This window comes from Peromyscus eremicus, chromosome 7 (assembly GCF_949786415.1).
Source record: "Peromyscus eremicus chromosome 7, PerEre_H2_v1, whole genome shotgun sequence".
NCBI lineage: Eukaryota > Metazoa > Chordata > Mammalia > Rodentia > Cricetidae > Peromyscus > Peromyscus eremicus.
Window position 1 is genome coordinate 17134787 of NC_081422.1, and position 22912 is coordinate 17157698.

Genomic DNA, 22912 nt, shown 5'->3' on the forward strand with positions numbered 1-22912 from the left:
CCGCTGCCCCACCCAGCTCGGTTACCCTGACGCTTTGGGAATGACCACGTCGCCCCTTGGCCGCACAGCTCCCTCAGCCCCACCATCCCTCAGTTCCATCCCACGCACGCACGTCCCGGAACTCCGAATACCCCATCCCAGACTCCCAAATCGGAAGTCACCCTCACCGTCGTCATGCCGAAGTCTTAATGGGCCAAAACATTAAATGATCACACAAAACAATTCCTTTCCATAAAGCAATAAATACATATATTTCAAACTCTGTACAACAGACTGGAAAACAAGCTTCCAAGAAAAAAATCAACTCACGCTATCCTTTTAACTGATTCGAAATGTTTCCCCTCCCCCTCCCATGCCAAAGTAGGTGGCTCACACTTCAGGGCTCTCTAAGCACAGCCTGCCAAGGTCACCAGCTTCCAGGAGCCCAGGAGGTGATGACCTCACTCGGAGGCTAGGGTTTTAAACCTCTGCCCTGAGGTCTCTGCAGCCGGGTGCGGGGAAAACTGAACCGTTTAGGTGGCTGTTGCCTGTCGGAGCACCTTCTCTGTCCAACACACAAATGGGGTGAGAAAAACAAATGAGAAACAACGTCCCCCAAACACACTCACTCAAGAAATCAACACCAATAAACCACAAACTGCTCCTCCCACTCCCTTCTTCAAGGGACAGAGTGAGGAGTGAAAGTTTCTTTTCTCTGTTGTTGACTTGTAACCCAGTGAGACTCTGGCTGGAGACAGTGGCCCTGGGTCACATTGGGATCACCATGTGCCCCCGCAGGATGTCCATGAGGTGCTGATCCCCTCTCTGCCGGGCCAACTCCAGGGGGGTGAGACCCGAAGCGTCCCTGTGATGGAGGTCAGATTCGGCAGCTAGGAAGCTGACCACGGAGCCATGGCCCTCTCGGATCGCCAGGTGGATGGGGAGCGAACCGGTGCTGTCCAGGACATTGACATCAGCACCATGCTCCACCAGGACCTTCAAGGTGTCCAGGAACCCAGTGCGGGCTGCATCATGCACTGGACTGGTACCAGAGGCATCTTGGACATTGGGGCTAGCGCCTTGCTTCAGGAGTTCCAGAGCAACTGCTGGACTTCCAAACATCATGACCTATGGGGGTGGGGAGCAGAAAGTCAAGAGGTTCCCATTGGAAAATGGTCAGGCAGAAAGAGGTCTACCAGAAATCCAGAGTGCCACTGAACAGGGACACCCCAGGAAAGACAGGCCCCCCAAGGAGCTGTTTGGGACCTAAAAGAACAGGTTCTTTGGAAATGAGGACCAGACACACCCAAAGCTCATGTAACAATACAAAGACTCACGAACACTCTAAGCGGCCAGGCATAGTGACCACTCCCGTAATCCCTGCACTTGGGAGGCCCAGGCAGGGGACAGCCTCAAATTTAAGGCCAGCCTGAGACACAGAGTGAGACTTTGTCTCAGAAATAAAGAAGTAATGAAGAAGAAAGGGAATGGAAAGGAAGGGGAATGGGGAAAGGAAGGGAAGGACAGGAAGTAGGAACTCTCCAGGAGCCAAGAGCCTCTCTCAGGGGCAGGGCTCTCCCATATGGGGGATCACTACGACTCTTAGACCCCTCCAGACAATGAACTCATTTTCTGAGAACTACTTAGAATTTTTAAGAAAAGAGATGCTCTAGGGAACTTGGGTTCCCTTTGTCCAGGGAAAACTTCTTTAGACATAGGCATGATCTTCAGCATGTATGAGCACCCATGAGAAAGTGGGACCCCCTACAAATGCCACCCCAAATTATGGGGCCTTCAAGCAATAGGGAATTTTTTTTTGTAACCGAGGCACTCAAAAGATTAAAAAAATCCACATCACTTTCAGAAATGAAGACCTCTCCCCACCCCCAAAGAACCAGAGACCCTTAAAAAGGACTCCTACCCCCCCCCAAAAAAATGGCTATCTCGCTTAGAGAAGATTACATCCTACCTTCCTGAGATCGAATGTCCTTTTAGAAGCCCCAAGAAATGTGAGCTGTCCTCAAGGACTGGCATGAGAAGACACTGAACCCCAACCCACCCAGGGAAACTGAATCCTCCAGGCTTGAAGACAAGGGATTCTTTAGAACCGAAAAGTCATCCCCTCCCCCACCCTCCATGCACCACCCCACCCAACATTGGTGCAAATAAGGGATGGTCCTCAGGGGATCACCAACGCGGGGCAGGAGACAGGGAGGATGAGGCGTGGAAGCCGGGCGTCAGCCAGGCCTCACCTGCAAGGCTGTCTTGCCAAAACGGTTCAGAGCGTCAGGATGCACCAGCTCCCGGTGCAGAAGGCGGCGCACCTCCTGCACGTCGCCACGGGCCGCTGCGCCACTCAGCCGGTCGCCAGCGAGGACTTCTTCCAGGAGCATGGTGACACACACGGGCGGTCTGTGAAACCCACCCAGCCCCGAGCCCAGCCCAGGTCAAGGCTGAGGAACCAGCGAGCGCAGGATCCGAACACGGGGGCTTCCCTTCCCCGGGGCTGCGGCGCCACTGGGGCCCACTCTACGGTTACTCCCCGGCCGCAGACCCTCCGTCCTCGGTCCCGCACGACCCCGGCTCTCGCGCCCGGCTCCTCCCCCTGTCACCGTGAGAGGCGGCGAGGAACCCCGCCCAGCCCCTGGGCGCCCGCCCCTTGGGCCGGGTCTCCCCAGACTTACCCTCCCTCCTCCGCTAGCGCGGGCGGGGTCTGCTCTGAGCCGGCTCTCCCCGGCCGCCGCAGTCCGCCGCCAGGAGCGACGCCGGCGCCACAGGCCCCGCCCAGAGCACCCTTGTTTTCTTACAAACTCGCAACACAGTAGCCGGAGCCGGGGTGCCCAGAGCCCGACCTCCGTAGGTTCCGCCTACCGGCGACCTCAGCCAATCAGCGTGCGTTGCTGGGAAGGTTTGTCTCGCCCACAGAGGTGCTGCGGCTCGTGATTGGCCAGCGGGCGGCAACCGGTGGGGCTGCCCGCCACCGCGGGGAGTTTGGTTTTTCAAACCCGACAGGCAGGCGGGCGGGCGGGAAAGAGAGGGAAAGTTTAACTGACCCCGGGAGAGAGGTTGGAGACTGGCTGGCGCGGGCTGATCCTGGATCTTTAGCGCCTCCGAGAGGGATGGAGGCGGGACTGGAAGCTCCCAGAGCTGGAACGTTCTGTTCGTTTATGTGCCCCGAAGTCCTAAGGAGCTCTTACTATGCAATGGGGAACTTAGTTCATTCATTCGACTGCTGTGTTAAAGGAATGGCCTCTGGACGGTCAAGTGCGCGCCTTCTAACCTTATTTTGTTGGCTTTAAATGTATGAGACAGGGTCTCACTATGTAACCTTGACCGGCCTGAATCTCACTGTGTAGATCTGTCTGGCTTCAAACTCAGATAGCCACCTGCCTCTACCGTCCGTGCTGGGATTAAAAGAGTGGGCTCCTTTTTTTTTTTTTTTAAATAAGAAAGGATCTTGGAAGGCCGGCAGTGGTGGCGCACGCCTTTTAATCCCAGCACTCCGGAGGCAGAGGTAGGTGGATCTCTGTGAGTTCAAAGCCAGCTTGGTCTAGAGAGCGAATTCCCTGACAGGCTCCAAAGCTACACAGAGAAACCCCATCTGGGGGCGCCAGGGGTGTCTTGGAGCTGGAAAGATGGCTCAAGGGCTAAGAGCATTTGACGTTCTTGTAAAGAAGCAAAGGTTCGGTTTCCAACACCCACGTGACAACACTCAGCCATACATAACTCCAGCTCCAAGGAATCCAACACTCTTTTGACCTTAGTACACATACAAATACCCACATAGTCACATAATTTTCTTTAAGGTTTGTTTTTTTTTGAGACATGATCTTATTATGTAGCTCTAGCTGTCCTGGAACTCACTATGTAGACCAGGCTGACCTTGAACTCAAACAGATCTGCCTGACTGCCTCCTGAATGGACTATGCCTGGCAATTTTCTTTTTTTTAAATGTGCATTGGTGTGTTGCCTGCATGTATAGTTGTGTGAGGGTGTTGGACCCCCTGGAACTGGAGTTGCAGACAGTTGTGAGCTGCCATATGGGTGCTGGGAATTGGACCCAGGTCTTTTGGAAGAACAGCCAGTGCTCTTAACTGCTGAGCCATTTCTCCAGCTCAGCAATTTTAATTTTTTTTTAAAAGGGTCTCATGTATCCCAGGCTGGCCTCCAACTCCTTATGTAGCCAAGGATGACACCTGAGCCTCCTGAATGCCACTCCCAAGTGCCATTACAGACTGTCCATTCAGCACTGGGGATGGAACCCAGGGCTTCATGGATGCTCAGCAATCACTCTGCTAACTGATCTATAGTCACGGCCCCTTAACAGGGTTGTTGTTTTTTTTTTTCTGTGTGTGTGTGTGTGTGTGTGTGTGTGTGTGTGTGTTTCAGACAGGGTTTCTCTGTATAGCTTTGGAGCCTGTCCTGGAACTCACTCTGTAGACCAGGTTCAAACTCACAGAGATCCACCTGCCTCTGCCTCCCAAGTGCTGGGATTTCTACACAGAGACAGGGTTTCTCTGTGTAGTTTTGGAGCCTGTGCTGGATCTCACTTTGTAGACCAGGCTGGCCTCAAACTCGCAGAGATCCACCTGGCTCTGCCTCCAGAGTACTGGGAGAGCGCTGGGATTAAAGGTGCACTTAAAGCCACCACCGCCCGGCTGAAAAAAGTTCTTATGTAGCTCAGGCTGGCCTCGAACTTACTAAGTCTAGACTAACCTCAAACACCTGATCATCCTGCCTCTACCTCTTGAGTGCTAGGATTACAGGTATATGCCACCATGTCTGGCTTAATTTTAGACTAAAGTTAGAAATTGTAGTTGGTGAGAAAAGAATCATGGTCTCGGGTTAATCATAGCTCGGGTTAAGCAGTCCTTGCTGAACAGAAAGTTGGCCTGCTGTCTGCCATGTAAGGTTCTGGGAGGCAAGTCTTGCTGAGAACCTCCTGAGATGGCCATGCACAGAGCCCACTAGACACCCACAGTCTAGGCCAGGAGATGTGACGGTATTTTTTCAGAGTAGTAAATGTTTTGAGGTGATAAAGGAAAGCCATTAAACCCAGTAATCTTGGCACTCAGGAGTCTGAGGCAAGAGGATTAAGTTGTAGGCCATCCTAGGATAGATAGCTAATTCTCAAAACTGTATTGCCAAGTGTGGTGGTAGATATCATTAATCACAGCATTCTGGAGGCAGAGGCAGGGGAATCTATGAGTTCAAGGCCAGTCCAGTCTACATAGTGAGTTCCAAGACAGCCAGGGTTACATAGTAAGATTCTGTTTAAAAATCCAGAAAAACGGGCTGGAGAGATGGCTCAGTAGTTAAGAGCACCAACTGCTCTTCTAGAGGTCCAGAGGTCCTGAGTTCAATTCCCAGCAACCACATGGTGGCTCACAACCACTTGTAATGAGATCTGGTGCCCTCTTCTGGCCTGCAGGGACACATGCAGGCAGAATACTATATACATAATAAATAAATAAATCTTTAAAAAAAAAAAAAGTCCAGAAAAACAAGACAGAGGCAGTTGCATTTCTGGGAGCCTGAGCCTGAGGCCAGCCTGGTCTACAAATCCAATTCCAGGACAGTCTGGACTGTTACACAGAGAAACCCTGTCTCAAGAAAAAAAAAAAAAGAAAAAGAAAGAAAGAAAAAATTAAAAGAAAAATATTATAAAATAGGATATTGGCTTAATGTAGGGTCACTGAAAATAGGATATTGGCTTAATGTAGGGTCACTGCATATGCAAAGGCCCTGAGGTTTGAAAGCATCTGGTATGATATGGAAAAGGAGAGTGGGAGGGCAGGAAGGTGGGCAGGTGGTGGAGTAATGTGCAGACCACTGTAATAACTATTCTTAAGAAGATGGGGAGGAAACCCAGGTGGTGGTGGCCCATGCCTTTAATCCCAGCACTTGGGAGGCAGAGGCAGGCAGATTTCTGAGTTCAAGTCCAGCCTGGTCTGCAGAGTGAGTTCCAGGAAAGGAGCAAAGCTACACAGAGAAACCCTGTCTCAAAAAAATAAATAAATAAATAAAATAAATTAAAAATTAAAAAAGAAGATGGGAAGAGCATGAGGGTTAAGCAGGGCAATGATGTACTGACAGATTTTACAGTGACCTCTGGTGGCTACAGAAGGGATCAGCGAGTGATAGGGAATGAAGGGAGGAAGCATCAGCATCTTGTTCAGACCTTATCATCACTGTGGAGCAGGCCAGCCACCCCATTTTAAAGATGTATAAGCTGACGCCCGAGGAAGCATGGTAAGGGATGGGTTTGGGACTAAACATGTCAAGTTTTAGAACTGTCCCAAACATAGCATCAACGTCAACAGTCCCCATGCCCTCCATTTTTCCAGGGTGGAAAAGAACGGCAAGTAATCAGTTGACACGCCCACCTGGGCACGCCCACCTAAGCAAGTATGGTCATTCCCAGTCCAGAGCCAAGAAGCACATTCACAGCTGTTAGATTTATTTTAATGACACCCTAAAACTCAGATGGAGGGCAGCAGGGCCTAGGCTCAGCAGCTATAAAAGAGCCCTGGAGCTGCCCAAGGCAGGTCATTGCAGGAAGGCACACACGGAGGGGAGGGGCAGTTCGGGCCCTTTATATTTCTTCATATAAAATCAGGATGGGAGAGCTCCAAGGGTGAGGGACACAACCATCCTAGACAGCTGAGAGGTACACGGGGGTGGGCACTGGCAGCAAGACTGTGTTGTCAGTACCCCAACCCAGCATGAACACACACGCACACACGCACGCACGCACGCACGCACGCACGCACGCACATCTCTCATAGTCTGAAGCTGTGATCTGAGAAGAAGGAAGCCACATGTTCAACTCATGTTCAAACCCCCACTTCTCCCTTCTAGCTGGTACGAAGTTGATAATCTGCAGAAAAAAAATGAGCGGGAGACCATCTGAGAATTGAGAAAGGGGAAAGAGTCCTCCAACACCCACAAAATCTATCCTGGGTCCCAACATACAAAATCACCCCTGGAAATATTTTACAATGCTTAGGGATACAGGCTTGGGACATGGGGTGGCTTGATGGTAGAGTTCCTACCTATCATGTATAAAGCCCTGGTTTCTGTCCTAGTATTAAAAAAAAAAAAAAAAAAAAAAAAAAAATCTTGCTTAGGTCAGGATGGGTTCCACACGTAGCCTCCATCTGGTCAGCATGCCCCATTGTATGGAGATGCTAAGCATCAGCATCTTGTTCAGACCTTATCGTCACTGTGGAGCAGGCCAGCCACCCCATTCTAAAGATGTATAAGCTGACGCCCGAGGAAGCATGGTAAGGGATGGGTTTGGGGCCGAACATGTCAAGTTTTAGAACTGTCCCAAACATAGCATCAACGTCAACAGTCCCCATGCCCTCCATCTCCTTAAGCTCACTGTCCCACAAAGCCAGGCTCTTACCCCCACTCTGGGTGATGTAGCGGACCCAGGGCAGGGCCTGGTATCCACTTTTCTCAATGATCTTCATGTAACGGACCTGGAAGACAATAAAAAGGAGTGGCCAAGGACTAGAGATGTAGCTCGGCAGCAGAGCTTCCTTCTGGAGTCACCTGTGAGGAGCTGGGTATGACTCATGGGAAAGCCCCTGCCTAGCATGTACCAGTCCCTGAGTTCCATCCCAGTGTGGGGGGAATAGTGGGAGGGGGGATGACTAGGAAGGAAAAGGGATGGCCCACATCAAGAGAACATACAGGGCACATGTTAGGATACAAAATGACCCAAGCTGGGAGTCTCTGGGCATGACATGGGCAAAGAGGAAGTGATCCAAGCCAGTAGGGAAAAGGAAGTACAGAGGGAAGATACAGGACAGAGTTGGGGACAGGTCAAGAGAATGGAGAATACTCTGCAGGTGGGGGAGGGCAGAAGTGAACAGTGACTGAGCAAGGGGACAGCAGATGCCAATGTGAGAGGTAGAGAGGGAAGAGCCCCAGCCTGAGAGCAGAAGAGGCAGCATTCCCTAGGGAAGACAAAGAAGTGGACACCCTGGCATGGGGACACATGACTTTCACCCTAGAGCTTGGGAATCTAGACAGAGGGATGTGATAAGTTCAAGGCCAGCCTGGGTTGTGCAGTGGGTTCAAGACCAGCCTGGATTCAGTGAGTCCTCGGCTAGCTTGGGTTACAAACGAAGTACAAATGCCTGGTGTGGTGCATACCTCTGATCTCCGCACTTGGGAAGCAGAGGCAGGCAGGTCTCTGCTTGAGTTCAATGCCAGCCTGGTCTACAGAGTGAGTTCCAGGTCAGTCTGGCTACAGTGAGACCCTGTCTCAAAAAAATAAAGGGCTGGAGAGATGTCTTGGTGGCTAAGAACTCCGGCTGCTCTTCCAGAGGACCTGGGTTAGATTCCCAGCATCCATATGGTGGATTGCAACACTCTGTAACTCCAGTTCTAGGGGATCTGACACCTTCTTCTGACCTCCACAGGTACTGCATACGCATGGTACACAGACATATATGTAGGCAAAACACTGATACACGTAAAATAAGAGCTCAAATGAATAAATGTGAGATGAGAGGTGACTGAAGCCACGAGGGAAGAAAGTAGGGACTTCCCACCCTTGTTCCTCACCTGGATGCCAGAAACTGTAAAGTATGGAATCTCAAACTTGACCCCAATGGGTGGCCGGCCCTCCACCTCCTCAGTTTCCACGCTGGGGAGCCCAAAGTGGGCACGCATCAAGTACTCTTTGCCGCCCTGTGGACACACAGAGGCATCAGACTCTCTGGACCACCCTCTGTCTCTCAGATCTCTCTCAGAGCAGCCTCCACAGAGAAGGTCCCTTACAGAGACTTCAAAGTCTAGCGTGTTCTCTGAGACTCATAGAAAAAGTCTAACTCTTGTCCTTCAGTCTGGAGGAAACAGATCAAATCCTCCAGTGGCTGGGTTCGGTGGCAAAAGCCCATAGTTCCAGCTACTCTGGAAAGTAAAGCAGGAGGATCAAAGATTACAAGTTCGCCGGGCGGTGGTGGCGCACGCCTTTAATCCCAGCACTCGGGAGGCAGAGCCAGGTGGATCTCTGTGAGTTCGAGGCCAGCCTGGGCTACCAAGTGAGTTCCAGGAAAGGCGCAAAGCTACACAGAGAAACCCTGTCTCGAAAAACCAAAAAAAAAAAAAAAAAAAAAAAAAAGATTACAAGTTCAAGGCCAGTCTGGGTTAGAGTGAGACCTTGTGTCAAGAAACCAAGGACCAGGATGGCAGAATAGTGGTAGAACACTTGAACAGGATGTTCAACCCTGTCTCGGAAAAACGAATAAATAAATAAAATAACAAATAAAAAAGTCAGTAATAAAGAAAGGGCTGTCAAGATTAAGAAGCAAGAAAGCACTTCCTGCCAACCTGGGTTCAATCCCTGGGACCCACATAGGGAAAGAGAGACCCAATCCTCCAAGTTGTCCTCTGACCTGTACCCCATGGCACACACACACACACACACACATGCACGCGCGCACACACACACACACACACACACACACACTAACAATCACTAACAATAAAGCCCTCAGTGCTCAGATGTGGAGAATATGAGTCATAATTGGACATTATGGCACACACACCTTTAATACCAGCACTTGAGAGGCAGAGGCAAGCAGATCTCTGTGAGTTCGAGGCTAGCAATGACTATACAGTGAGACCATGTCTAAGAACATCAACTAAATGAATGTGGGTCAATTGTCATCCATCCCATTTCACAGATGAGCTGAGTCTATGAAGGAAAAACCAGGAACCAAGGCCATATCCCTGAAGGACTTATGGGAGTAGGGAGATGCTGTTTGAGGAGGCCTCAGTTTCCCCACCTTGGTTTGGTTTGGTTTGGGTTTTCAAACAGGGTCTCATGTAGCCTAGGCTAGACTTGAAGTAGTTTTGTAGGCAAGGATAAGCCTGAATTCTTTTTTTGTTTGTTTGTTTGTTTTTGTTTTTTGAGACAGGATTTCTCTGTGTAGTTTTGGTGCCTGTCCTGGATCTCGCTCTGTAGACCAGGATAGCCTTGAACTCACAGAGATCTGCCTGGCTCTGCCTCCCAAGTGGTGGGATTAAAGGCGTGCGCCACCACTGCCCAGCAAGCCTGAGTTCTTTATCCTCTGCCTCCACCTCCCACGTGGGAAGTAGACAGACATGACCACACATCAAGTGCCAATCTAGAAACAGCCTGGGTCCCCTTTATCAGCCCCCACGGATAGCCATGTGCATACTGATGAGGTTCCCTGAGGCCCCACCACCACTGAAGTCCCCTCTCTCCCTGGGCCCCGCCTTTCTCAATACTCACAGGGAAGGACTTGATACTCCAAATGACAACATTCTTCTCAGGCACATACTTGGCACTGCCCACACTGGTCTTGAAGCGTGGGGAGTCTGCATCACTGGGAACAGGCACAGATATTTCCACGCCATTGGCCACTGACTGCTTCTTAAATTGCCCCTTAGCCTGCCAGGAGAGAGCAGGAGGCAAAAAGTATTTACTCCTGAGCGAGACTAGAGGTGGACACTTGTGATCCCAGCTACTCTGGAGGCTGATGCAGGAGGATGTCAAGTTCAAGGCCTGTCAGGACTATAAAGAGAGTGTTTGAGTCCAGCCTGGATATAGACACAACATTCAAGGCCAGCCTGGACTATAGTGAGTGTTCAAGGCCAGCCTGGACTATAGTGAGTGAGATCTCTTGTGTAAATACAAAACAGAAAAAAAGGATGAGAATATAGCTTGGGGCAGAGTGAAGGCCTAGCATTCAAGAGGCCCCGATGACATCCCTGGCGAGAGAAAAGAGAAGAGGCTGGTGAGATGGCTCAGCAGGTAGAGGCACTTGACGCCAGGTTTAAGGACCTGAGTTCAATCCCTGGGACCCACATGGTAGAAAGAGAACTGATTCCTGCAAGTTGTCCTCTGACCTCCATGCCATGTGCCTGCCCACACACATACACATACACAAAATAAATAAATGTGGCCTGGCACAGTGGCACATGCCTTTAATCCCAGCACTTGGGAGGCAGAGGCAGGTGAATCTCTGAGTTTGAGGCCAGCCTGGTCTATAGTACAAGTTCCAGGACAGCCAGGGCTACACAGAGAAACCCTGTCTTGAAACAAACAACAACAACAACAAAAATCAAAACACAACAAAGCAAAACCAAAACAAACAAACAAGTAAACAAAGAGGGATCCATGGGCGATGGCAAACCACTATAATGGCAGCACTGGGGAAGTGGAAGCAGGAAGAATGATACTTCCAGGTCATCCTGAGCTAGAAATGGGGCTGACAACCTTCCTTGAAGATTCATGTGCAGTTAACAGTTCCAGCAGGGAGAATTCACCAGGCCCTGCCCCTCTCAGAGGATGGATAGGCAGTAAACAGTTGCTGAGGAGAGAGAGACCTTCTTCAGAGGTGTGGCCACTGGTAAAAAGCCCACAGCCCTGTAAATAACCCCCACGAAACTCACCAGGTCACAAAAACAGAAAAAAAATAGAAAGTAGAAATGGGAATGTTTGGGAAGGGAGAGGTCAGCAGATTGGGAGAGGACTAGAGGGTGGGGAGGTAGATATGATACATCATATGTCTTGGTTAGAGTTTCTATTGCTGTGAAGAGACACCATGACCACAGCAACACTTATGAATGGAAACATTTAATTGGGGTGGTTTACAGTTCAGAGGTTTAGTCCATTATCTTCACGGTGGGACATGGCATCATGCAGGCAGATGTGGTGCTGGAGCTAAGAGTCCCACATCTTGGTCCACAGTGAGTGAACTGAGACAGTGGGCATGGCTTGAGCATATATGAGACCTCAAAGCCCACCCCCACAGTGACACACCTCCTCCAACAAGGCCACACCTACTCCAACAAAGCCACACCTCCTGTTGTCACTCCCTATGAGCTTACGAGGGCCAATTACATTCAAACTATCACATCATGTAAACTATGAAAATGTCATGAGTTGGGTGGTGGCGGCAGCGGCAGCGGCAGCAGCATACTCAAGAGGCAGAGACAGGCAGATCTCTGTGAGTTGGCCTCTGTTGAAGTCAAGCTGGTCTATTTGGCAAGTTGCAGGACAGCCAGGGCTACCTAGAGAGACCTTGTCTCAAAAAAACAAAAAAATAAAAACAAAAACATGAGGCTGGAGAGATGTCTCAGTGGTTAAGAGAATTCGTTACTATTGCAGAGGATCCAGTGTTGGTTCCTAGCAACCACAGGACAACTCACAACCATCTATCACTCCAGTTCCATGATACAGAACAACCTTTTCTGTCATGCAAAGGTACTAGGCACACAAGGTGCACGCACATAAATGAAGATAAACATCTGTGGTAGTTTGAATGTAACCGGCCCCATAAGCTATTGGCACTATTAGGAGGTGTGGCTTTGTTGGAGTAGGTGTGGCCTTGTTGGAGGAAGTGTGTCACTGTGGGGGTGGGCTTTGAGGTCTCATATATGCTCAAGCCACACCCAGTGTCTCAGTTTACTTACTGTTGCCTGTGGACCAAGATGTAGGATTCCCAACTCCAGCACCACATCTGCCTGCACGATGACATGTCCCTCTATGATGATAATGGACTGAGCCTCTGAACTATAAGCCAGCATCAATTAAATGATTTCTTTTGTAAGAGTTGCCATGGTCATGGTGTCTCTTCACAGCAATAGAAACCCTAAATAAAGGCCAAGCAGTGGTGGCATACACCTCTAATCCCAGGACTTGGGATGCAGAGGCAGGCAGATCTCTGTGAGTTTCAGGCCAGTCTGGTCTACAGAGTGAGTTCCAGGACAGCCAGAGCTGTTAAACGGAGAAACCCTGTCTTGAAAAAACAACAACAACAACAAAACCCAAAAAAAAACCCCTAACTAAGACAACATCTATAAAATTCACATAAAATAAAAACAAATCTTAAATAAATAAATAAGGGCTGAGAAGATGCATTCATCTCTAGACCCAGCCCTTAGGAGGCAGAGGCAAGCAGATCTCTGAGTTTGAGGCCATCCTTGTCTACACAGAGAGTTCATCCAGGGTTACACAGTGAGATCTCCCTTCAAAAAAAAACACTAGATCTGGAGAGAAGGCTCAGTGGTTTGGCTGCTCCTCCAGAGGATTCCAGCTTGATTCTCAGCATCCACAAGGAGACTCACAAACATCAGTGCCCTCTTCTAGTCTCTGTGGGCACCATGCAAGCAAGTCTTGCACATCAGACACACATGCAGGCAAAACACCCATACACACAAAATTATGGAAAAAGAATTAAAAACAAACAGAAACCTCGCATGCCCAGCAGGAGCCTCCCTGGCCAGAAGGTATCCTGGAGCCTGAGTCGAGAAAGCCTTCCCCTAGAGCTCACCTTGACCATGATCTCCACTCGGCTGTGGGAGAATTTCTCAATGACGGACTCGATCCAGATCAGGGGTTTGACCTGCAGGCAGACAAGGCAGTTACCGCAGATCCCGATGTCAGCCCTTGGTCCACTGCCCACCACCTCTTTGTGTTGGGCCGGACGCCGGCTCACCTGGGTGCTGAGGCGGTAGGACATGAGTTCAAAGTCCCCATCCGGGGGGATGAAGGAGATGGTGCGGTCATTGTCAAAGCGCGAAAGCCTCACACACTGGTGGAATTTCACATCTTCCAGTTCCACAGACTTGTTCTTGCTGCCTGAAACTCGGAGTGGAGCAAGTAGCGTGACCCTGGGCTGAGCAGTGCGCTCCGCCCCACCAAACCTTCTCCAGGTTTTCAGAGGACCCCAGGACCTGAGTGGTGGTGCTGAATCAGAAGCCGGACCTGCCTCCCACCCAAGCTTCTGTTTTCTCTTTTCATTTCATTTTATTTGGAGTTTATTTTTCTAAAAATTTTAGTAGGATTTTTTTTTCTTAAATTTTGGGGTTTTTTTTTGAGACAGGGTCTAACATAGCCTTGGCTGTCCTGAAATTCCATATGTAGACCAGGCTGCCTTCCAAATCACAGAGATCTGCATGTGCTGGTGCTCACAGAGGCCAAAACATGGTGTCAGAGCTCCTGGAGCGGGGAGTTGTGAATAGTTGTAAGCCAACTATTGTAGGTGCTGGGAACCGAACTCAGGTCCTCTGCAGGAGCAAGAAATGCCCCAAGTCACTGGGTTGCCTCTCCAGGCCCTAATTTTCCCTTTGTGTGCATGTGTGTACTGTGAGAATATCGTGTGTATGCACGTACTATATGGATTCATGTGTACATGTGTGCATTAAAAACCAAAGATCAATCACTCCCTAACTTCTTCCCTAAATTATTATTACATTTATTTATTTACTTGGGAGGTGGGGCATGCTTGCCCCAGTGCAAATGGAGGTCAGAAGACAACTTGTAGAAGTCAGCTCTCTCGTTCCACCGTGTGGGTCCTGGGGATTGAACAGATGGTCAGGTTTGCTGGCAAGTGTCTTCAGTCACTTTGCCTCTTTGTTTAACGTATTGCTGCGAGTGTGTCTGATGTGTACAAGCACAGATGCATGGCTGCCATGCTTCTTCCCTCTGCCTTGTCAAGGATCACTTGTTTCTGTTCTGCGATGCCATCCAATCTAACTAGCCTACGAGCTTCTGGAAGATTCTCCTGTCTCTGCCTCCATTGAGCATAGGAGCCCTTAGACTTCATGGGGCTGGAAAGATGGCTCAGTGGTTAAGAGCACTGGCTGCTCTTGTAGAGGACCTAGGTTCAATTCCAGCACCTTCATAGGGGCTGACAACCATCTATATGTACTAACTCCAGTCCCAGGGAATCTGACACCCTCTTCTGGCCTCTGTGGGCACTGCATACACATGGTGCACATATATACATGCAGGCAAAATACCCACACACAATAAATAAACAAATAAACACTAAATAAATAAAATCTTTAAAAGGTATGCTGAGATTTAGATGCACACCAGCACTTCCAGATTTCTCTGTGTGGGTTTAGGGATCTCATTCAGGTCACTATGTTTGTGGCCAAGAGATTTCCCTGCTGAGCCTTCTCTCTGGCCCTCTGCCTTATCTTTTGACACAAGGTGTCTCATTTAACCTGGAGCTCACCAACTGGCAAGCAGGGCTGGCCAGAGCACTCCAGGGATCTCCTGCCTTACTCCTCCAGTGTCACAGAACAGATAAACACCACCATGCTCATCCTTTGTATTTTATTAGTTTTGGGGGACAGGGTTTCACCATGTAACCTTGGGTGTCCTAGAACTCACTCTGCAGACCAGGCTATTCTGGAACTCACAGAGATCCGTCTGCCTCTACCTCCTGAGTGCTGGGATTAAAGGCATGTGCCACCACCACCTGGCCTCCATGCCTGCTTTTTATTTATTTATTTATTTATTTATTTATTTATTTATTTATTTTTAATTTTATGTGCATTGTTGTTTTGCCTGAATGTATGTCTGTGTGAGGATGTCAGGATGTCAGATCTTGGAGTTGCAGACAGTTATGAGCTGCCATATGGGTGCTGGGAATTGAACCCAGGTCCTCTGGAAGAGCAGCCAGTGCTCTCAACTGCTGAGCCAGCTCTCCAGACCCCTATGCCTGCTTTTTGTACGTCTTCTGGGGTCTAAACTGGGATCTTCATGTTGGTGTGCAGGGCTATACTGGCTGAACCATCTCTTTGGTTTCTTTTCTTGTTTGTAATGTTCCTGCTTTTATTTTCTTTGTGTTGGTGTGATCTTTTGAGATGGGGTCTTATGAAGCCCAGAATGGCCTCAAACTTTGTAAGTTGCTGAGAATTACCTTCAACTCCTGCTTCTACCTCCCAAGGTCTGGGGTCACCCTTATGTAACACTATGCTCTGCTCAACTTGGTTTTTGTTTGGTTGACTTTATTTTAATCTGGTGTGTGTGTGTACACATTTGTATGTATGTGCACATGTATACACGGACACCAGAGGGCAATACCAGGCGCCCTTCCTCAGGTGGCATCCACCTTGTTTTTTTGTTTTTGTTTTTTCCTGGAACAGCATTTCTCTTTTGGCATGGAACTTGCTGATTAGGCTAGGCTTGCCCCCTTGAATTTCTAGTGAACCAACCATTTGTCTCTGCCCACGTCTCACAAGGATCCCACTAACTTAAGGAGATGACATTGAACTGCTAACTCCCCTGCCTCGGCCTCCGGAGTGCTGACATTACAGCTTGGATTACTGTGCCTGACTTTGTGAGATGTTTAAATATTATTAACCTGTCTCCTCCTAACATTAGAATGTCAAGGCCAGAAATGGGCTTGGTCTGCAGCCAGCTCTCATTAACAAAGAAAGCATTTCCTAGGTGAACTTTGCTGCTGAGATGCAAGGCTCAATTATCAGAGGGCATGTGAACACTTATCTCAGAACTGGCTGCAGTCTAGGAGGCCTCTGGTTGTTTCCTAGCCCATCCCCAGGAAAGGGTTCCCCCCCAATCTTACGGCCAGTAAGCTCAAAGAGCACTCGGTCATTGAGGCCCAGCCGCAGCTCTGGCATCCCAGACAAAAACACCTTCAGCTTGATGGTGCCCACAATCTCGCTGAGCAAGACACTGCCATTAGCATTGACCTGCAAAGGGGGGTATCCCAATATGGGGTGTCAACAGGTAGAGTTACCTCTCCTGCCCCCAGGACATGAGGCGCAGGAACTCACCAGAAGGTTAACAGACTCTATGACGTCAATGAAGACCTCATTCTTTTTGTACTTGATCCCCTCGGAGCGCCATGAAACAGCATTGGTGACCGTAGGTGGTACTCGAGACTTGCCTGTCTCCAACTTGTTGCCCTGTTGTGTGATGTACCTATTGGGAAGAGCAGCGAGGGTCTGCAGCTGAACCACGGACACCTCAGAGGGACCAGCCTCCCGGTCACAGGCGCCTTTCCCGCACTCACTCCTGCAGGATCTTGCTGTCCGTGGTCTGTGGAAAGCCGAAGTCCATGAGCTCATCCAGCAGCTCATACACAATGACAAAGTTATCTCGGATGCTCTCCTCCTCCAGCTCCTTAAAGTACTCACAGAAGACCTGGGTGTGGGGTCCCAGGGAACACGCTCAGCCAGCCAGTAAGCAATTACAGACCATCTACTGTGAGCCTGGACTGCAAACAAAGAGACAGGCTCTCTCCCAGGGAGCAATTTAATGAGGAAAAGGGATCCCTGGTGGTGGGTTCAACCATATCCAAAATGTCAGGGTAGGAAGGAGAGAAACAGCAGTGGAAACCTACACCTTGAAGAATCTGGACAGACAGCTAGGGGGGGTGAGAATGGATTTTCTAGGTGTGGGTACGATACAGGGGTTGGAGGAAACCAGCACCTCCCTTTAGATCAGCACTCAAATGAGCAACACCCCCAACCCCTCACTGGAGGAGTCTATGCAGGGGATTACTGAGGAGCCACACTTCAGACTTTTTTTTTTTTTTTTTTTTTTAAAGATTTATTTATTCATTATGTATACAGAAGAGGGCGCCAAATCTCATTACAGATGGTTGTGAGCCACCATGTGGTTGCTGGGAATTGAACTCAGGACCTCTGGAAGAACAGTCAGTGCTCTTAACCTCTGAGCTATCTCTCCAGCCCCCAGACTTTTTTTTTGAGACAGTCTAGGTTGGCCATGAACTTTCCATACTCTTGCTGTAGCCTTTAAAGCTCTAGAATGAGGGGTCTGATCCATCTTGATCTCCCTAAAAAAAAGTGTGGAGGCCAGGTATGGTGACTAGTGTTTTTAATCCCAGCACTCAGGAGGCAGAGACAAGTGGGTCTTCCTGAGTTCAAGGCCAGCCTGGTCTACATAGCCAGGACAGCCAGGACTAAATAAAGAGACCCTGTCTCAACAAACTAAACAAAACAAAACAAACAAAAAGCGTGGGGCTGGAGAGATGCTCAGTGATTAAGAGCACTGGCTACTCTTGCAGAGGACCTGTGCCCCATGTTCAGCACCTAGCACCAAAATGGCAGCTCACAACGGTCCGTAACTCCAGTCCCGGAAGATCCAACATTCCGTTCAGGCCTCTGTAGGCACTGCATACATGAGGTACACAGACACACTTGCAGGCAAAACACCCATACACATAAAATTAAAAGTAAATAAATCTGTAATAAAGTGTATATCTTAAATTTCTGAACGTCTGTGTTCTGCATATACATCATGAATCTGTGTATCTGTCAGGTGATGTATAGGGGCCAGTGATGTGAGCAAATAGCTAAGAATAAAACAAAGTGCATGAATGAAATTCTCTAGCTCAGGAAAAGCCAACATCAAAACAAAACAGACCAGACAGATGGCTCAGCAAGTAAAGTCACTTGTTACCAAACCTGAGGACCCTAGAATCCATGTGCTGGAAGGCTAGCTGTCCTGGGATCTCCACACCCATGCCTCACACGCGTGTGCACACACACAAGAACTAACTGAATAAATGTAAAACATTCCAATATAAAACAACTAGGTACACCTGTGATCCTGGAAGTTCAAGGTCAGCTGGGCTGCAAGAGAGCCTGTCTCAAAAATAAATACACAGACATAACTACCTGAACTAAACTGAACAGTCAGCAATCTGTTGTGGGGAGGGATGCAGGAGACACCACCCCCCTCCACGGATCTACATGCATTAATGGTTCTCTCTCTCTCTCTCTCTGTGTCTGTGTGTGTGTGTGTGTGTGTGTGTGTGTGTGTGTGTGGTTTTCTGAGACAGGGTTTCTCTTCGTATTCCTGGTTGTCCTGGAACTTGCTCTATAGACCAGGCTCGCCTCAGACTCATAGAGATCCACCAGCCTCTGCCTCCCAATTATGGGATTAAAGGCCTTGGACACCACCGTCTGGCAAAAACTTTTTTTTTTAGTGGCCTTCCAGAGGCTGCAAAGATAGTTAAGCCATTAAGAGCACTGGCTGCTCTTCAGAGAACCCAGGTTTGATTCCCAGAACCCACATGGCAGCTCACAACCATCCTTTAACTCCAGTCCCAAGGGATCCAATGCTCTCTTTAAGCCTGTTTGGACATGTGCTTCACAGAAATACATTCTAGCACACTTATACAAATAAATAAATTTTTAAAAATTTAAAAATTATCTTCTGTCAGGCAGAGGTGGTGCACACCTTTAATCCTAGCACTAGAAAGGCAGAGGCAGGAGGATCTCTGCGAGTTTGAGGTCAGCCTGGTCTACAGAGCAAATTCCAGGACAGCTAGAGCTCTTACACAGATAAACCCTGTCTCGAGGAAAAAAAAAAAAAAAAAAAAAAAAGGGTAGATAAGGTATACATGTATACATCAAACACAAACTCATTTCCTGAAGTCTTTGGTACTATTCCCAGGATGCCTCACTACATATCTGCAAAGATTCTAACATCTGAAAACATCCAATATCCAGCACCAAGCACACTGATGCTCAACCTGTATCTCTTGGGAGGGGAGACGCACTCGGTCAACATCTGAACCTTGCTCTGCTCAAACCACTTAGCCTCTATCCGGAAAGAAGAGGATTTAAACCTCTATAATTTACTCTATCCAAGTAACTCTTTTGTCAGACATATTTCTAAGTGTATTTCTAGTCACACCTCAGGGCCTTTCTGTCCTCCGCTGGGACACTTCCTCTGCATTACTTCATCCCCACGGCCACCTTTTCAGCTATCTCTTTTTCCCTTCCCTTCCCAGGCACAGAAACAAGGGACTTCCTGAAGGTCACACAGCACAGAAGTGGGATTAGACCCCAAGCGCAGATCTGGGGATCTGGGGGAGCCTCTTCCTACCCCAGGTGTGAGAGTAGAGTGAGGGAGGCTTTAATGAGCATGGTCAGAAGGCGGCAACTGACAGGGGTAAGCACAAGTAGACAGACAGACAGACCCAGCTAGCCAATGAGAGGCCAGTACCTACCTCCACGGTCTTGTACAGAAAGGAGTACACCAGAGAGGCTGTTGGCGTTCTTCAGGGTGGTGGCCACCACTGGCACAGCAAGGTTAAGGAACAAGAGCCTTTTCGAGGGAGGGGTGTTACGTGTCCCCTGTTGCTCCCCACCCCATTTCTACTGGCCCTTACCCCACGCACTGTGGAAACTCTCTTCTCAGTACACTGCCCTCTGGATGGAGTTCTTGGCACTCCTGACCAGTGGGGGGTGGATGCAGTAGAGGTTGCTGTGTTTGATCCACAGGAAGTGCACTCGGCCATGGCTCAGCAGCGGGGCCAGCACCCCCTCCTCCTCACGCTGCATAAGCAGTGGCATGAAGTGGTCGATCTCTGTCATGGGCACATCACCTTTGTAGTTCCGGCTAATCAGGGGCTAAAGATAGGCAAAGAGGAGTCAGTCACCACAGTACCCAGACCTGGGGTATGGGGGCCTTAGGCTGTCTATTCTCTTTTCTCATAGGACACTCGCCCTCTATTTTGTTTTATGGAGGGGATGGTGAGTTAGTACCTCGTGTCGCCTAGGCTGGGCCTTGAATACAAATGTAGCGGAGGATGACCTTAAACTCCTGATCCCCTGCTTCCACCCAGCTAGACTACGATTACAAACCCTCTACCAAGTAAACTACATCCGTAGGCTGTCTTTTCTTTTCTTATTTATTAGATAGTTTTCCTATGGAGCCCCAGCTGGTCTCAACTCTCAATCCTCCTGCCTCAGCTTCTTGAATGCTGAGATTACAGGTGTTTGCCACTATGCTCAGTGTCTAATTCTCACAGATTTGTTATCTGAGGGGCCTAGGTAAGAGTTTACCTCTGTATGCCTCAGTTTTTATGCCTATTAAGTGGGTGCACAAGACCCACAGCTAAAAGTATCCTGGTCCATACCAAGCCCTATCAACTTTCTACTAATGAGTGTTATACTGGGCATAGGTTTGGGAGGTGGAGGCAGGAGGATCAGAAGTGCAAGGCCATCCTTGGCTATCCAGTAAGTTCAAAGCCAACCTGGGCTACCTGAGATTCTGCCTCACAAAAGAAAAGGAAAAGGATGATGGGCTAGAGTACAGCTCAGCAGCAGAGGACTAGCCTACCATGCATGAAGTCCTTGGTTTCATCCTCAGCCCTGAGAAAGTCAATCATCATCAACCAGGAAGACTGGCTGTGCTGGACCTCTCCTTAACAAGGGCCTGCCATCCCAGCTACTATGGAGTCTGGGATAGGAGGATGCAAGTTCAGCCTAGCTAAGCTACGAGTAAATTTGAAGCAGGCCTGGGTAACTCAACCACTTCAAAACAAGAAGTAGAGAGGGGCTGTGAGAAAGCTCAGTGGTGAAGCGTCTTACCACCAAGGCCAACGGCCTGAGTCCATCTCCAGCACCCCACACGGTAGAAGATAGAAGTAAGTGAGAAGAGAGCCGGGCGGTGGTGGCGCACGCCTTTAATCCCAGCACTCGGGAGGCAGAGGCAGACGGATCTCTGTGAGTTCGAGGCCAGCCTGGGCTACAGAGAGAGTTCCAGGAAAGGCGCAAAGCTACACAGAGAAACCCTGTCTCAAAAAAACCAATCAACAACAACAAAAGTAAGAAGAGGGTTAGGATGTGATTTAGTGGTGGTGTTCGGGCTTAGCTTGGGTCTCTCCCCACACTGAAGAGGAAGAGAAGAAGGAGCCTTTGCTAAGGAGTTCAGTGCCTGCCTCATCTGGAGGCAGGTGTCTCTGCCTCCATTTCCCAAACTGGACCACTCCTCCTGAGCTGTTCTTGTTCAAGGGTGTTTTATGTGTCTTGCTGTTGTAGACCAGGCTGTTCTTGAACTCCTGGGCTCAGGGCATCCTCTGCCTCAGCTTCCAGAGTAGCTAGGATGGCAGGTGCGTGGTACTAGATATGGCTTTCTTGTCCTTATTTTTTGTTTGTTTGTTTTTGTTTTTCCAGACAAGTTTCCCTGTGTAGCCCTAGCTGTTCTGATCCCTCTCTCCCTCTCTCCCTCTCTCTCTTTTTTTTTCTCCGGAGCTGAGGACCGAACCCAGGGCCTTGCGCTTGCTAGGCAAGTGCTCTACCACTGAGCTAAATCCCCAACCCCTTGGAACTCTCTATGTAGATGAGGCTGACCTCACAGAGCTCTGCTTGCCTCTACCTCCGGAGGCGTGCATCCCTGCCGTCTGGCTCCATTGTCGATATTGTTGGTTTGTTTTTACACGCACTATTATTTCCTGTGTGTGCATGATGTGTGAGGCGGTGTGGGTCCATTGCTAGTGTGTATGCGGTCAGAGCACAACCTTGTGGATTGTCCCCGTTCCCCTTGCTTGGGTCTGAGGCTGAAACTCAGGTCGCCAAGCTTGGGCAGCCAGTGCCTTGACTCGCTGAGCCTGTTTGACTTTGGGGCAGTGTGTCATGTAGCTTCACACTCCCTTGGTCTCCGAGCCTCCCGAAGGCCTCCACCGCCCAGTGCTGGAATCTCCGGTGTCCATGTGGTGCTCTGGGATCAAACCCAGCGGCTCACAACTGAGGCGCTTGCCCAGCCCTGTCGTTTTATTTCAGGGCTCTTATTTTCTTCTACCGCTATGACTGCCACCGGAGAAGGGACGGGCAGCTTGCAAGGAGCCAGTGAAGGCCTTCCACTCCAGTTAGTTACACTGTGCGAATTCATTGAGCGCCGTGGTTTGCAGAAGGGCTGAGCTCACTGGTTCAGGGCGCTCATACGGGAGGGATCTTTCTTATTTCCATTTTACACATAGGGAAACTGAGGCAAGAAGCGAAGGCCCTTGCCACAGACGCTGGCTGGAGAGGGTGGGTCCCCAGCTCGGGTCCTGCGCCCTGGGCCCGCGGCCTCTCCGGGGTCCCTCGACCCCGCGCCCCCTGCCTCACCTTGCCCTTGACGTCCAGAATGAAGACTGCCGAGGCCGACATGGTGGCGGCCGGTGGAGCTGGGAGGCCGGAGCGAGAGGCAGAGGCGGCAGTGCAGCTTTCTTCTTCCTGCGGAAGCGCCCTCGCCCAGGTGAGCTGCCAGGTGAGCGCGTCTTAAAGGGGAGGCCGCCAGGTGAGCGCGTCTTAAAGGGGAGGCCGCCAGGTGAGCGGCGTGGTCGGCAGCAAACGCCAACACTGCTTCAGGAGCTGGGAAAGGCAG

The 22912-nt window shown here is 49.6% G+C and overlaps 2 protein-coding genes across 2 annotated transcripts; both read right to left on the reverse strand.

The window, feature by feature from the left end:
* Positions 1-222: 222 nt before the first annotated feature.
* Positions 223-2791, reverse strand: Cdkn2d (cyclin dependent kinase inhibitor 2D). Its single transcript, XM_059267423.1, has 3 exons — positions 2664-2791; positions 2232-2391; positions 223-1107 (listed from the first exon to the last, which is right to left on the reverse strand). Exons 2-3 carry the CDS (start codon positions 2370-2372, stop codon positions 748-750), a joined length of 501 nt encoding a protein of 166 aa, XP_059123406.1. The 5' UTR covers positions 2373-2391; positions 2664-2791; the 3' UTR covers positions 223-747.
* Positions 2792-6418: 3627 nt separating this feature from the next.
* Ap1m2 (adaptor related protein complex 1 subunit mu 2) lies at positions 6419-22787 on the reverse strand. The gene is given in 13 exon segments (XM_059267426.1): positions 6419-6859; positions 7391-7466; positions 8560-8685; positions 10256-10414; positions 13302-13373; positions 13467-13609; positions 16350-16476; positions 16561-16708; positions 16800-16930; positions 19770-19808; positions 19810-19838; positions 20016-20172; positions 22654-22787. Coding segments are annotated over 13 exon segments (1272 nt in total). The 5' UTR covers positions 22696-22787; the 3' UTR covers positions 6419-6836.
* Positions 22788-22912: the final 125 nt, after the last annotated feature.